At 37.7% G+C, this 16,025-nt stretch overlaps 1 protein-coding gene across 3 annotated transcripts in view; it reads right to left on the bottom strand.

The window, feature by feature from the left end:
• Positions 1–16,025, bottom strand: part of LOC108002792 (AF4/FMR2 family member 4) — a 111,801-nt gene that overhangs the window by 92,583 nt on the left and 3,193 nt on the right. For 2 of the 3 annotated variants that reach the window (XM_062071374.1, XM_062071375.1), the window contains exons 2-3: positions 15,309–15,510; positions 14,237–14,730 (exon numbers count right to left, since the gene is read on the bottom strand). In XM_062071374.1, the coding sequence (XP_061927358.1) occupies positions 14,237–14,298 (62 nt within the window). In that variant the 5' untranslated portion in view covers positions 14,299–14,730; positions 15,309–15,510. The remainder of the gene's footprint in view (positions 1–14,236; positions 14,731–15,308; positions 15,511–16,025) is intronic. The other variant, XM_062071373.1, reaches the window with a different exon arrangement.

Genomic DNA, 16,025 nt, shown 5'->3' with positions numbered 1-16,025 from the left:
ATTTGTTGATCGATGTTGTTATTTCCAATTGGAGAGAAAGACAAATCGCACGATCGAACAAAATGATCGTTAAAACGTTTCCACCGAGATTACGAGTCTCGGGGATAAGCGGGGAAAAAAGAAAGAGAGGAAAATGAAGAGGGAGAACGAGATGGAGACGGGAGTAAACAAGAGCTGTTTCTAAACTTCGAACGACCGCGGCTATGCTAGGAAAAGAAAGGGGAGTACAAAGAAGAAAGACCAGCGAGACCGAAACAGAGCCAGAAAGAAAGAGAGAAAGAGGAAAGGGGAGGGAGGATAGAGCGAGTCTCTCTCTATTGATTTCCTGCCGAGGGTGGGCCAACGAAGGGAGGATTAAGTATCGGCTCTCTCGTTGCTGTTCTCCGTCTCTCTTCCTCATTTTCCACTTTCCTCTTTTTTCTTTTGCCGGTTCTGCGGCAATTCGGCGAGCACCTGCCCGAGATGGATAAAGAGCGAAGAGAAGAAAGAGCAACGGTCGAGTCGAAAGGAGAAAGAAGAGAAGGAAGAAAGAAGGAAAAAAGAAAAGGCTAAGCGTATCTCTCTCGGATGTAAATTCTCTTTCTCCTTTCATCGTTTATCTCTCTTTCTCTTCCCGCTCCGTGTCCCGTTCGTTTTTCTCTGTCCTTTCCACGCTTGTACACGTGTATACCGAATGTCGACGACTTTGTGGTGGTAAACAGAGAGTTGCCGGCACAAATGTGGTGGGACTATTCGATAGTGTGGAGTGCAGTCACTTATACTTGTATATAATACAATGGTGAGAGTGACGCAAACATTGACAATTATAACGATAGCTGTGGTAAGTACGTTGAGTGACAGTGACATCGGAGAGTATATATGTGTATGTATGCTAGCTTGGTGTAGCGTTACAAGTATATCCTCTGACGCCATCTATGTTTGCGATGCAGTAGTAGTAGTAGTAGTAATAGTAATAGTAGTACTAGTAGTAGTAGTAGTATAGTAGTAGTAGTAGTAGTAGTAATAGTAGTAGTAGTAGTAAGTGATATAGCAGAAGTAGTAACACCGATAGGAATAGTGGTGGTGGTAAACTTGCGTACAAGCGACGTGACGTCAGAATTCGAGCAGCGTAACCCATGAATCCGCACCTCGTTTACTCCTTCCCTCTGCTCTCAGCCACCCTAACCGCTAACCTCCCTCGCGCGTCCAGATACTATCGATATTACTCTACTACGCGTAACGTAGACAAATTAATGGAGCAAACTTGTCAAAGGGGAGGACGCGTGCCATCTCTTAGACCATGATTTCTTCGGGATATAGAGGATTTGCTATCTGTTCCGGATTTACAGATTCGAATTGTGCATAACTAATTCCATCGAGATTATCCAAATCACTTTGATCAATTAAATCGGTTATTATGTCACGAATATATTAATTCGCAAATCTGACTAATCTCGTCTTCTATCCGTATGATCACGAAAGATCAACGAAACATGAGAAATATCTGCAATCGGTTGCAATGAATTTTATAGCCAGCAAAATGGTTTGAACCGTGATTCACCGTCGTCTACTTTCCGTTCTATCACCTACCACCTTCCGCCAACCTAGATATCGTCGATATTAATGGACCGACCGTGGCAAACCAATTGACGCTGAGTTACAAGGTATCAGAGATTACTGCGATTAGTTTGCGCGTTTGTGTGCGTGGATGTGCATCGTGGTCACCTCGATATTACTATCCACCATCATTATTCCGGAATGGAGCAAATTAGTTTCTGATAGCATAAGCGCCATTTCCGCCTCGTTCCATCTCCAAAAAAAATTTAACGTAATTGTAATATCTCTTATTCCTAAGTAAGAATAGTCTCCACGAAATTCAAGCATATCTTCAAATCTGAAAAGTATCGGTCTCTCCATTTTTGCCAACACCTCGTGTATACCGTTGACGTAATTCGTGGTACACGAAGAGTCAATTAACGGGGACTGTTTTATCGGATCAGCGTCGATCAAGTTCCAACCACAATGGCGAGAAAAGCGAACAGATCGCGGCATAAACGTTAGCTCGGGGGATTATGATGACGTTCGAACAAATATTGCATTTCATTTACAATTAATAGGGTGTATTTATTTGCGTGGCTGGCGCGCGCATACCCTACGGCTACGCGTGCCAACCAGACGTTATCGATTCAATAACACGCGGCCGAACAATGCCACACGATCTAACGCGATTTCGCGTTATACGCTCGCTCCGTTTAATCCGATTTATCGACGATATCTCGAATCATCCAGTGGGCACGCGAGGAAAGACGAATACTTCAAAGGGGTGAATAAACGTTTAAATTATTTCAAAATGTTTCTCCCTAGTCACGACGTCGTTTTGACACTGAGTAACGCATCGATACACCGATAAATCACCGATTATATCGATTTACGACCGCCACTCTTAATCCCCCCCGAACGATACCAATTAAAGGAACTTCTACCACGTCCAAGAACGTGGACCGGAACTGCGGGTATAAATTTATGAAGCGTGCACGCTTACGGTTTGCACGCTTGTTTCACGTCATCCGCATTCTCTAACGCTTCCATTTTCTATCTTTCTATTATTTTCTTCCTTTTTCTTTCGTGTTTCGTTCAGCAATGGACAATGGCAACTCCACGCTGCGCACACGAAGAGATGCAACGAGAATGGCAACTAGAAACAGCAACGCGAATCCTCCTCGTAAACGTTAAACTTTCGAACGATCTTATCGATTTTCAGTCGGAACACGGTCACGCACAGATGCGCAAAATGAATCAAGAAGAAAGGGACACGACGATAATGCACCGATGTCGACTATGACTGCACCATTGATTTAGTAGTGGTTATCCGAGCTCCCCTAACACCATCGACAATGACTCATAGTTCCTCGTCTCTGTCGTCAAACACGATTCTTCGCAAATGTATTCACGCGAAGAGATGCTCTTGGAAATTTACGCGATGCCCATTCCGCGCATTTACAAGTGGCTTTTATCGCCCTCTTTATTATTTTTTTTTTGTTGAGACAACCGCGCGAATCAATCGGCTTGCATTCAAAACTGTTAAAGTGTCGATTCTAAAGATAGCTACTATTCATACTAAATCTGGTAGAAGCGTGGAATGTTAAATAAAAAATAAGGAAAATAAAAACGCTCTTTAATTCTGCTTCATCGAAGCAACTGCGTAAAAAAAAGAAGTTAGAAGAAAAAAAGAGGAAAAGCGAGATCAACTAAAGGCTGTTAAAAATCGAGGTTGCGACTTGATGGTGTCCCGAGATGTTGCATCGAAGATGATAGATCGCGAAGGCAGGAGAGAGAGAGAGAGAGAGAGAGAGAACAATGTCTTTGTCGTGACTAGCAGAGGGATAACTCCACTGTATACGAGACATTCTGCCTTCAGATGAGTATGTGGGTCGAGAAATGCTGCACGCGCTAAATATATATCGGGCGCGTACAACGCGTGTAACTTTTGCGTATCAAGACGTCTAAGAAGATAGAAGAAAGAGGGTCAGTCAGAAGCGGAGGAAACGAGAAAGGATTATTTCTTTCGTCTCTCTTCGCTCTCGAAACGGCGCATTCGCTTTTCTGGGCACGAGAAAAGAAAAACAAGATCGTTCCCTGTGTCGACAAGTTTCTTCTTTTTCTTTGCGTGTACGCAAGAAAGAGAAAGAAGCTGAGGGAGACGGTCTCGAAGACGGTGGTAAAACGTATCTGCCGCAGAGAAATCGATTCGTCAATCTGTCATGGCCGGAACCTTTGCACCCGGTGCCGGTATGCGCGCTATTTACGTGTCTACTAAAAACCTCTACTTTCATAAAACGATGGGATTTGAAAGACAAAACGACCGAGACCGAACGAAACGTAGTCGTCCTCCGCTCGTTGGTTACGAGCTTTTAATAATAATAACAATATGCCAGCTATTTTATGGCTTCTCTTTTTCCTTTTCTTTTTCTTCGTTTTTTTCCTCTTCGTTTAATGCAATGGCCCTTTTCGAGATCGCGCGATTATGTTCTGCAAGCGGCGTCAACGTTTAATTATACAACCTCCGACAATTAATCGGTGAGTTAATGGAAGAAAAAAGGAATAGAAAGGAAAGGTCATAATCAAGCAAAACGAGCAAAGAAAACGATATAATGGCGTGTAACGATTGTTGGCTCCGAACTTAAACGAGGGAGCCAAGGTTGAACTCGAACGACCGACCGAAAACTCGCACCGCTACTTTTAACATTCGACGGTCCTTTCTCGTTTGTTTACTTGAGAATTTACCGACAGCTGGTAACTGACCTCGTGCAAGCATGAACCGTATTCCGAACGAGAAAACCTCACAAAATTGATACTGATGATGCAATCTTGAGCAAACAGCGAACAACAACTAAAACTTGACGAAACGGAAAAATTTATGAACGTATTATCCAACCATAAAAATTGATCGATTATAATCCTATGACAATCTACATCGGGATTGGAACGATAAATTAAGCGAAAGAACGATAGAAATGTTCGTGCTTCGAATCGTTTAGTATATGAACGCCGGCGCAGTCGGTTCTCGTGAAAATGGACAGCTATAAGCAAATTCCAAAAAGAAGTACAAATAGCTCTTCTTTGCAATAACCTGGACATACAAGGATGAAAGGTTTACGATGGAATTAAAAACAAAGATCAAAAGCCGATTTTTCCATGAAAACGAATTACAATAGTTCCACGCATGGAAATATAGATAATTAAATTAAAAAATTGTATTGAACAAATATATTATCGAGTTCCTAATAACGACTTTCATCGGTCATATAAACTGAAAAAAATTCGAGTAAAATTCTTTCTTTTTCTTCATAAACAAAGACGTGCCGAACAAGATAAGAACGCGTTTTTTATTCGATCATATCAGAGGTCACAAACACGAGTTCGACATATCCGGGATCAGCAAGAAAACAACAATATACGAATTCGGCAGAGAAATTGTGGCGAAGATGTGAAAAAAAATCTTTGGATCGTTTAATTCGTGGCGTCTCGGTGGCAGCCGTTCGGACGTGCGGCCGGTTCATTGGCCAGGCCACTTGTCGCCTTCAAGGTAATCTCGCCTGCTCTTCCATTCGTATTCCGCTCGTAACGCGACTTGCCCCGAATGCTGATAATTTAATAACAGGATCGTAATTTAGGACAAATCGATTTTCTCTCTTAATTACTTTATCATCCGGCGTTGCTGCATCGTCGATTTACGATTATTTGTTCGCACTTTCGAAGATTTGACCAGTTGGAAGAGAGAGAGAGAAGAGATTATTCGTGGAAAAATTTTAGAGCGCAGATACTGCTATAAAACGTACACGTTCGCGCGTACTTGCACGCGCAAAATCGCGTTACCCGTTGCCTGACGGAAACTTTCACTCGCCTAACCGACGTAAACAAAGCACGCTCGCAAATGCGGTGACTTTGACTAGATTAGATACCTCAAATTGCTCGCTTTCGGTAGGACGGTTAATTTTATTTCTAAACGTTTACGAAAAATTCGTAGGGGAGAAATTGTTTCCAATACTGTACCGATATACGCATTCGATGTATACATCCAAGTTGAGGGGATTTAGGGGTTACTTCCGGATAAAAGAGCCCTCGACGCGACAGTGGAGAAGGGGGGAGAATAAAAGTCGTAACGGATACGAAACGACCGGAGTAACCCATTACGAGCTTCGAATATTTTCGTGTGGCCGACGCGTCTGAAATAACCCAACGTCCAAGAATTTATCGGGGATTCTCGTTCCAAGATAGGAACAGCCTACCGGTGATCCCGAAGATCGAGCGAAATGGACAGCGAGGACGGTATTTGTAGTTCCGCTGGTTGCAGACTCGCAGAAATGAGCAAAGACCGAGGGAGAGATCGAGCAGAGAGAGGGCGTGAAATGGAAAAGCAAGGAGAATCGAGACGGAGAATAAAGGGGAAGGGTGGAAGCATCCTGAGAACCTGGATCGATGCCGCGTTATCAAATCACGTCCTTTGCTTTCCATCTCCTTTCCGCGCCACTCTCCTTTCTCCTCATTGTTTCGTCTCCTACTCCATCCTTTGTCATTTCTCTCACCTTCTTTTTCTCGCCACGTACCGAACACGTATACGATACCAATTCTAGTCTGTGAAATTTTTGTGTTTGCGCGTGTCCGTGTAAAGTTCTCGAAATGAGTGCCTTTGGTAAACTAGTTGAAAGAACCCGGAATAGAACCGAATATGTGGTGGACTAACAGCCGTATTTTCACTGACAAAGGAACCCGTCCTGTATGCAAACGAAATTCGGATATACATACCCTAAAGGTACCGCTCAACGAATGCAAATGAGGATAATGCCACGTATATGCGACGAAGGTGTAATACTCGGTGAACGGACAGGAAACGAAAATATTCACGAATCTTGAACAAGACGAAACTCGTTCGTTGTATCGATCCGTAAATATAAGTCTCTCGTCTGGAATTTCTCGATTCGAATTTTCATCGAGAGCCGTGAAATGAAAACAAAGTGGAGCCGATAAGAAACTCGTTCAGATACACTCGCGCGACGATAACATTGGACGAACGAACGAAAACGTGTTGGTTGTTATCAAGTCAGATACACGCGCTTTCTTTCAGGATTCTCAATCACCACGCATCATGAGATAATTCGTTTCGATCAGAAGCGAACGTATGAATATTATGCAACGCGAATACGCGAAACGTGTCGATAGTAGTAACAAAAGTAATGTTTCCCGTACTTGACCCGAATCTTCGACCGCGAATCCAAGGACTTTTTTGCTCCCCGACTTGTCTATACGTGTCTTGTCTATATGTATGTAAAACACGTGTTGAGTAATGAGATCGGTGATCAGAGACGAGTAAACGAAAGATGGACGTTGATAGATTGTTGAAAAGCAAGTGAACAGACCAGCGCAAAAAGACTGGTAACCGTGGACGGTGTCGAGAAGTCGAAGCCACGTTGCTCAAACCGGATGATTCCCACAACTCTTCAGGGGCGGGAGATACCTAACGGAACTTTTCTACGCGATCGTGACGTCACTGAAATGCGGAGAACACCAGAGACCCGACATTTTTACCGCGAGCAACTATAACCTAATTCGATCGCATCGCTTCGATGTTCTTTACGCGAACAAAACGTTTCCTTCTTTTATCTCTATGTCTTTCCTTATTTTTTATTTCTCTTTGTGTTCTATTTTTTCGAAGCCAAGAATGGACCGAATTCTCGAAACATTTTCGAAAAGCGCTCTATCGAACCTCGTAATTGCGTCCTACCGTTATTCAAGAGAAACAAATTACCGACGAGAAGAATCGTTGGCTGGCAATCTAAACGTGTCGTCTATCGGTGAATCGTGAAATTGCGCGGATTTCATGCAGCTACACGATTGCATTTAGAGATTCGGCCGCTAATTGCACGGTGAAGAAGTAGTCGTCGGAGAGGTACGATTATAATGGCGTAATCACGGCGTGCTATTGGGTAAGAAACTATAATGCAGTTGGCTGAGCGTACAAAGAATTACGCAGAAGGGAGAAATAATAATATTACCAAGACTAGCCTCAGATAACGTGCTCTAATAACCGTGCACTTTTTTACAACAACTTATCACTAATGTCCGGTTTCATTCGCTATTTCTTGATTCCATTACATCGAGTCAATCGTCCCACCGATCAATGGATAATCAATTTTTTTTAACCAAAGAACTGTGGATTTCATTCCATCTCCCTTGATTGTAGTTTGACACGCAAGAAACCAACGTGCACCTAATAAAGATAATAAGTATGTTTCGAAAAACTTGTAATTGTAAATTCTCTGTTGAAAATCATTTCGTTCTTTTTCCCGCGTTGACGATATCAATGACTACACTCATAACTTTAACATAATGCTATGTTCGGTTAATCGATTTAAAAGTTACAGGAACAGATGGTTCGTATTAACAGTGTTCGAAAGATAGTTTCATTTTTCGAAGTTGGAAAAAGGAAAAACGAGACATACTTCGAAAGTATCCCTAAAGGCAAAGCTCGAAGAAAAGTACACGAGATAACATACTTTTGCTACATTTTAAAAATTTGAAGTAAGTTCACAATGAATCGTTTCAAACAAATTGATATCTATAAAATCATCAAATAGCGAAACAGCCGGATTGCGAATAGTGGAAAATTATGAATATACTATTGAAATTATTGAAATAACTTTTAAGAATATCCTTTCGAGAATCGTTCGTTCGAGAATCAATCATACGGGATGTATAACTGATAGAGCCTGATATTTGCACCGGCAAGTACACCATTACAGAACAACTTCGAAGATTTTCTCACAGCAGAAGAAACAGACTGATGAGACTAACTCGAGGAGTTTTTTCAACTCCTCTCCTGAGGCACCAACCAACCACTCGTCAACAGTCCATTCAGGAAGTATCGTCTATTTTTCAAACTTTTCTGAAGAATTTATGCAGTCACCGTAACTTTACCTGCTCCTCGTATATCTCGTGAAAGAAAATGTTAAATGTAGAAGAATTGACTTTTCTGTTTTGCTTTTTCTATTGTTTATTTGTTTATTGCATTAAAAAAAAATAAGAAAAAAGAGAGAAATAATAATAAATATATTGCATCGTAGATAATTGAGTATTAAAAACAGGGAAATTGTTAGCAGAAATTCTGACAAGGAAAAAAGAGATATATATACGCGTATCTATTGAGGTAAGGCTAGTTCACATTTTCCCCTTCCTGTGTTGCCTTCTTTCGTCTTCGTTGTATCTCTGAGACGTAGAACGTGCCCTGCTCCAGTCATGGCGAAGCGCAATGCTACTGTCTTGTATTAGGGGGCGTTCACATCGCGTCGATAACAGACCAGAGAACGAGGCCATGCACCTCGACACTCAAACTTTCACCGCGAATGAAACTGAGCCAACTTGGCTCTCGTTCGATGTTCACCAAAGGCGAGAATAATTTCGTCAACCCTCTATTTTATCAAATGATTAAATAGTAAGTGTAATATAACAATAACATACATCCTACTTAATTATACAATTAAAACGATAATTATTAGTATCTTTTTTATAAACTCTTTTTACGTAATATTTAACATGACGCGATATAAATCATTTTTAATCAATTTTTTCTTTTGAATTTTTTTAAATTATTAACATTATTCGGATATAAAATCAATGTAAATGTAGCAAAGCCTCAAGAACCACGTTGGAAATCTGTTGGTGAAAGTGTTAGAGAGCATGGCTTGGCTTCTTTTGCCCCAAAGCCACCAACGGCCGTTAGAATGTTGAAGAACAAGCAAGCGATGCTTCTGCGTAGTAGATCGACCGAGCGGTCGGTCGGCCGATGGTTAACGATGAAAGAAGAGGTGTAAACAATTTTTGAAGTCGCTTCGGTCTGACGAGCGTGTCTCGCTTCTGGTCCGCTAGATGGAACGCGAATAAAGAGAGACGCTATGGAAGTCTCGAGAAAATCATAACAGCGAAAAAGACGCTTTCAATATGTAAATTGATATGCTTATTTAATTATAATTATCGAATGAAATTCATGTTATCAAATAAACTTGAATTAATTTTTTTAAAAAAGGAATATCAACAAAAATTCCTCTGCATTAAATAGTAGTTTCTGGCGTGCTAATGATTTTGCCTGGAAAGCGGCGCTGTTCACGGCATCATGAGTAAATACAAGGCTGCCCTCGTATGCACGAAGAAAAGCGACTAGACAAATCGTTGACAATCGCGATGATTGCGTAGGCGTTAGCATATCAACCGATTATCCTTCTCTTCGGAAGAATAATTTGAAAATTCTATATGAATAAATTCTTTCGTACGATGTCTATATATTTGAACCTCGCACTAAAGGAGGTATAAATACGGTTAAGCCAACGGCGTTCGTTGCGTCAGCAAAAGTGAAAATAAACGTGCCACGATCTTCTCTAGATTCATAGAAATATTTTTAATCTAACTTGATTGTTTTTTTTTAATACCGTTTTTCTATTATATAAAATATTATGCATACATATATACGCCGAATATAATTATACATGATTTATCATATTAGTTTTAATATAATAATAATTAATTGAAATAAATATAACGCGAACTGTACTTTTATAAATTATTTAAAAAAGACAAAAGAAAAATAGAGCGGCAAAATCATTATAGGTTTTCCCCAAACTTTTATTTAGAGATAGATTATCAATAAATGGTTATCGTGCTTTTATTATCAACTGTTATCTTGCGTTCAAAGTCGAAGGATCGAGACGATTTCCATCCGGAGATGAGACTTCCTATTTTTAAAAGAGAGTATCGCCATGTTCTTTAGCCCATTACAACATAGAGCCAATTTCGACTAAACACTCGGCGAAAGCGCATCTTTGGCCTTTCTCTTTGACAAATTATCAATAATAGTCAATCATCTTTTTTTTTAAATCATCATAAAAACTCAATTTTTTCCTATTATATTTCGCAAAATTAATTCGAATTCTATCGGCTTTATATATGAGATAAAAATCAAAATTATTAGTAATCGAAACTAATAAAAGAAACTAATGTTTTATCTTGCCAGTTTAAAGATAAGATTATGCTCAAAATATTATTTATACTTTATAGGTTTAACAAAGCTTTAGCTCAGTTAAAAAATGTTTAAAAAAGTTAACAAATTTTCATAATCGATCTTTCAAAATATAATTACACATTTTTAAATCACATTTTTATACTTTATTATTAAACAAAGAGAATTCATTAAATGACCGATAAATAGCGAGGGAAAAACGGGTTACTGTACCAAGAACGTTGCATACTGTTGGAACCCTGTGGTTACGATAATGAGAAAAGAAGCACGGCGCCATCGGTCGTCTTCCTGCTCCTCGGTCTCCCCTTCTCTTTCAGAGTTGTTACTTCGCGGACGTCACGCGTCTAATATACGGCACGTGTGTGCAACGCGACACAAATTGATAATGTAATAATAACTTTTGTCAAAAGGCAAGCGATTGTTTCACATTCCACACAATGTCATAGATTTTCTTTTCTTTAAAATTTCCAAGCTACAACTCGATGCAACGGTGTTCTTAGTGACAGTCATTTTTATGCCGGGCGAGGCGTTCAACTATTTTTAGAGAGAGTACCGAAATGATTCATCCCATGCTTTAAAATAGCGGTCGAGAATCAACAAAATATGAATGGTTGAACGAAACTTGTTAAAATACTCGCTCCACTGTTTTCACAATTTTTTTCCAAAATTAAAATATCAAGTTAAAGTATCAGTTTGCTAATTAATTATACTTATTAACGCAATTATTCCGATTCGATATATAACAATATTAGAACAAAAGATCGGAAGAAATATGTGTATACTCTTCGATATTCTCTAATAGAGAAAAATAAAAAAGCATCGCTATCATCTTCCCTAATTCGGTTTTTTTATCATATCCTTATATTTGTTTTCCCCACTCTTTCCTTTCCGTGACTTTTCATTATCTAGCTTGTATTCTACGGTCGTTCTATGTTCGATATCAACAATAGCTATCGCAGTTGAAATGATCGCGTCGCTAAACGCGAAAAGTGTCGGGCACTTGCCAGCTGTAACACGCGATTGAATGCATCGTGACAATTAATTCGATTACGATTAATTCCATTTATTTTCATCAGTCAGAAAAATTTCGACATCGAACGAATATGGCGTAAAAGACCGTACGTCCTTTCCTTTAAACTTGATGGCTGCCGCGAGAACAGAAGGGCGGTGCCATCCAGGAGAACAGTGTCGCACGCCCCTCTTTCTTTCTAACATCCTTTTCGGATTGGAAACCATCTCTTTCGCTCCGATACGTGTATATAGACTGTGCTCGCGCAACCCGAACCCTCCGCGTGCCACGCGCGCGGCAAATCGTTGAAACAAACGCGGCCGCGAAAGCCTCGTTAGTTGTGTAGAAGAGAATGCATTCGAGCCGGCTTTAATTTCACCACCGGGGACCATTACCGAGTTACGCGCCCCGGGCCAACGCAGTATCATCGATAATACGGTAGTGCGAGTAGTATGCTAACCATAGCCACATACCATACAGTGGCAAAAGCATTCTTCGTGCATAGAAATTTACTTACGAAAGCTGGACTAGTAAAGCGCATAGCTATGAGAGGAAGACGCGGAAGAAACTTCTCTAATGAATCGACGCGATTTAATGAGGTCGCCGGATATTTTTGACCCGAGGAAATTGTCACGTTATCGCGCTCGTTAGCACTGTGCATGGCAAATTGACGAGGAATTTCAACGAAATTTTCGACGAATTTCAACAAAAATATTTTTTTCTTCTCTCTTCGCTTTTTTATCATTTTAAAACAGATTTAGAAATCGTTAACAATCAGGGTCAAATATATTATAAAACAATCAAGGTCAGATCGCACGAATTTTTCAAATTTCTCTATCATAAAATCATTCTTCAAATAGATATAACAAAAGTGCAAATTTCGTTCTTAATTTCGTATAATCTGGTCACGATATAAACGTAATATTATGATATACAGAAGTTCGATAATTTTTATATTGCTAACCTTGCCTTACATTCGCTCACTCTGAATAATTACGAAATTTATTCTTATTAAAATTTTATATTCTTTAATTGATCTGAAATTGCATCAAAATTCGTCGTACAACAAGCAAGGTCAAGGACACTATTCTAATCACGTCCTACTTGTTGCATGTTAATTCAATTCCGCTTTAGCATACCTATCTATCCCCTTTCTGATCGATTCAATATCCTCCGTATAATAAATTTTTTGGAAAAAAATAACTATTATCAGAAACGGATCGAAAAATAAATTTATCCGATTCGATAAATTAATCATCTTTTTGAAATCAAATAAAAACATATCTTGGAAAAAAATAATACGGAGCATCAGGATTGTAGCTTTTACTTCGATTAATCGGCTTTATTCGAAACCGATGTGTAAATCGAAACTCCTAACGATGTCTATGAGTTTTTAGGTCACTGTCAATTGATGCCATTAGCTATGTTTCCATCTAAACGAATTACGCGCGAATTAAAATTTCTTCGTATCTTTTTTACCATGATATGATTTGTTCAATTATATGATTTTAAATTATTAATTATCTATCTATCTATTGTCTACCGAATATTCGTAATATGGCTAACTAAATCTTTGTTTTGGTTTTATCTAAATATAAATGTACAAAAGATCATGTCGGTTTATATTTTATATTTAAATTATTCGATATTTGAAAATAATTGAATCATTATTATGATTTTTTTATTATATTAAGTTAAAAATATAAATTTAAAAATAATATATTTCAGGAAATTCTGAAGATTTTATTTTAAAGAAAACTCAACAATTCAATAATTATTCGATACGAAAAATGAATCATATTATCCACAATTTTTCCACAATATCAAAAAATTATGTAGTTAGATATTGTTTTATACAGATGTTGATGTCGAACACCTTGCCGTTTAACTGGCGAAATATGCGTGTGTAAACGCGACACTTCATGGCACAATCAGTATCGTAACTGTCTAGCCACATACGTGCCATAACAAGGAATGATTTAGCGCGTTCAATGCGTTAAACGGTGCACGTGTACGCCCACATCATTGAAAGATCATACAATCGATCTTTAACATAAAAGTGGTTTGCGATGGTAATTCGATAGAGAAATAGAGAGGCCACAAATGTTTTTCACACTATACTGTTGATCATATTCGAGAAGATATTACGAGGAATTAATCGAGCAAATTGCTGTTGAATGTTAAATTGATTGTTGGTAAGAGTAAATAAAACGCTAACACTGTATTTCACGCGGTACATACATAAGCAAAATACTTCAATCAATATACAGTATTTTTTCTCATTTTCGTATTCAACAAATTTTTTCCTCTAATGCGTTATACAATTTTAAAAAAAATATAAAATTGTTAATATTTAAAATGTCTTTAAATCTTTAATGATTCATTTTAAAAAAATATATGATTCAATTACAATAATATAGATTTTTGGAAACAGTCGGTCGAACAAGTTAATGCATTTAAAAACAAAAGAAAGCCAAGAGACCGGTTAGACATCAAGGAGATCAAGCCACTGGTCAAGTAAAACGAATTTTTCATGTCATACTTTCCTTCGATTATTATTAATATTTGCAAGCAGATACGTAAAGCAATATAATTCAAATAGTTTGACTTCAAAATTAACTTTTGAGATATGTGAATTATAAAAATTGAATAAAATTTAAAAGAGAATCACGTAAACTTACCTCGATAAGGTGCCCTTGAGCAAAGGATTCCTGTCGTCATAGTATCCACCGGACGACGGCATCTTCAAGTAATCCAAGCAATGGGCACGTGGCACTTGGCACTGACACTACGGCACTGCATCACTGTCGCGTGATCTGTTAACTTTCCATTCACCGTACCGATGTTATATTCGGTTAACTAGATACACGATGCATCGTTTTCCATAAAAAAACAAAAAAGATAAAGTGAATTGAAAAATAATTGACACTCACGTAAACGCATGTTACGAAAAAACGTTAAATCATGAATTAAATAATCATATTTTGTAAGTTAAATATAATAACATTATTAAGATCCATTCGGTAAGATAACAATTAGACAACACTATTAACAAGTAGTTAATACGTCTTACGAATCAACCCTCATCAATTTTATTTAAATGACTTTTTTATTTTCTTTGATGCTGCAAATTAATCTTCAAGTGGCACTTGATGGATTTTCCCAAATTTGCAACCTAAACATAAAAATTTTCATTTAGTTATTTTTATATATTCTTTTATCTATTCGTTAATTTTATTTATTATACAAATACAGTTGCAAAATATAATTGCCTATCAAATATTTATTTCTTATAATTAGTTTAAATTCATTCAAAAATTAGCGTAAAACATTTTTTAACGCAATATTGAAAATATTAATGAAGTCAAGCAAATAATTGTATAATTAATCATTCCTTAGTTTGTCACATTCAGTGGTTATTTTCCATTCGAACTGTCGTCGAGGTCAACGTTATTACAAACAGTTGGCGCCAAAATCCTGCTACGTTCAATCCGCTTGGGTGAAAGTCCTTGCAGTAGGCATTCGAGGAAGCATTGTAGTAGGTCGCCGAGAATTTTCATGTTTCTCGGTGAACCTTTCGAATACACTACTTAATAAACTCAATCAAATGATTCATCGTTTTCTTCTTCATTGATCGAGTATCGAGATATCGTTAAATCGGATATACTTTGAATAGTCAAAGAATAACGATTCATATGTGTCTTTCAGCTAAGAAACGTTAAGATAAGTGTTACGGTTGAAAGCGGAACGTACCAGGTAAGCCCATCGAGTACGTCGTTTATTTATAAACTAAGGAAACCCGGGAGAGAACGCAGGAACGACGGAGGCCAACAGAATGTCCCTCGCGTTTCGTTTACCGTTCGTAAACTACACTCTACGCGTACTTCGAGGACCACGTGTTACTTGTCCGATCTTTCGATTGGTTGTAGGATTTCAAGATGGCGGATCTATTGACCTGTCAATGCAAATTCATGATGTTATGCATTTCTTTTTTAACGAATTTTAAATTTCCTTAAAACTTTCATTATTAATTAAAAATAAATATATAATATACATATAAATTATATGATTTTATCTTTTCTTCGTTTTAATAGAAATAAATAGAATAAATTAAAAAAATGTGAAATTTAAAAATTATTAAAAATCAATTCTAACTTTTATAAAAATATAAAAATATTATATTTGAATATTTTTAATAGATATTATTTTTTGAAGAAATTTTGAAAGAATACAATATTTTATGAGTAAACATTTAAGAATATCTACATATACAATGAGAATATATTCATTTAAAATATTTTATTCTATACGAAGAATCATCCATTGCAACAGTATGTCATAAGCTATAATTATTCCTTTCTCTTGCAAGTTCTGACTCGTCTATGCACTTTCACTGTACCTTCGACGATTCTTGAACCAAAAGCGGATTATAATTGATAAAATACATTTTATTTATTACTTAATCATTTT

This window comes from Apis cerana, linkage group LG2 (assembly GCF_029169275.1).
Source record: "Apis cerana isolate GH-2021 linkage group LG2, AcerK_1.0, whole genome shotgun sequence".
NCBI classification, from domain to species: Eukaryota; Metazoa; Arthropoda; class Insecta; order Hymenoptera; family Apidae; genus Apis; species Apis cerana.
This window is presented reverse-complemented; position numbering and strand designations above follow the sequence as displayed.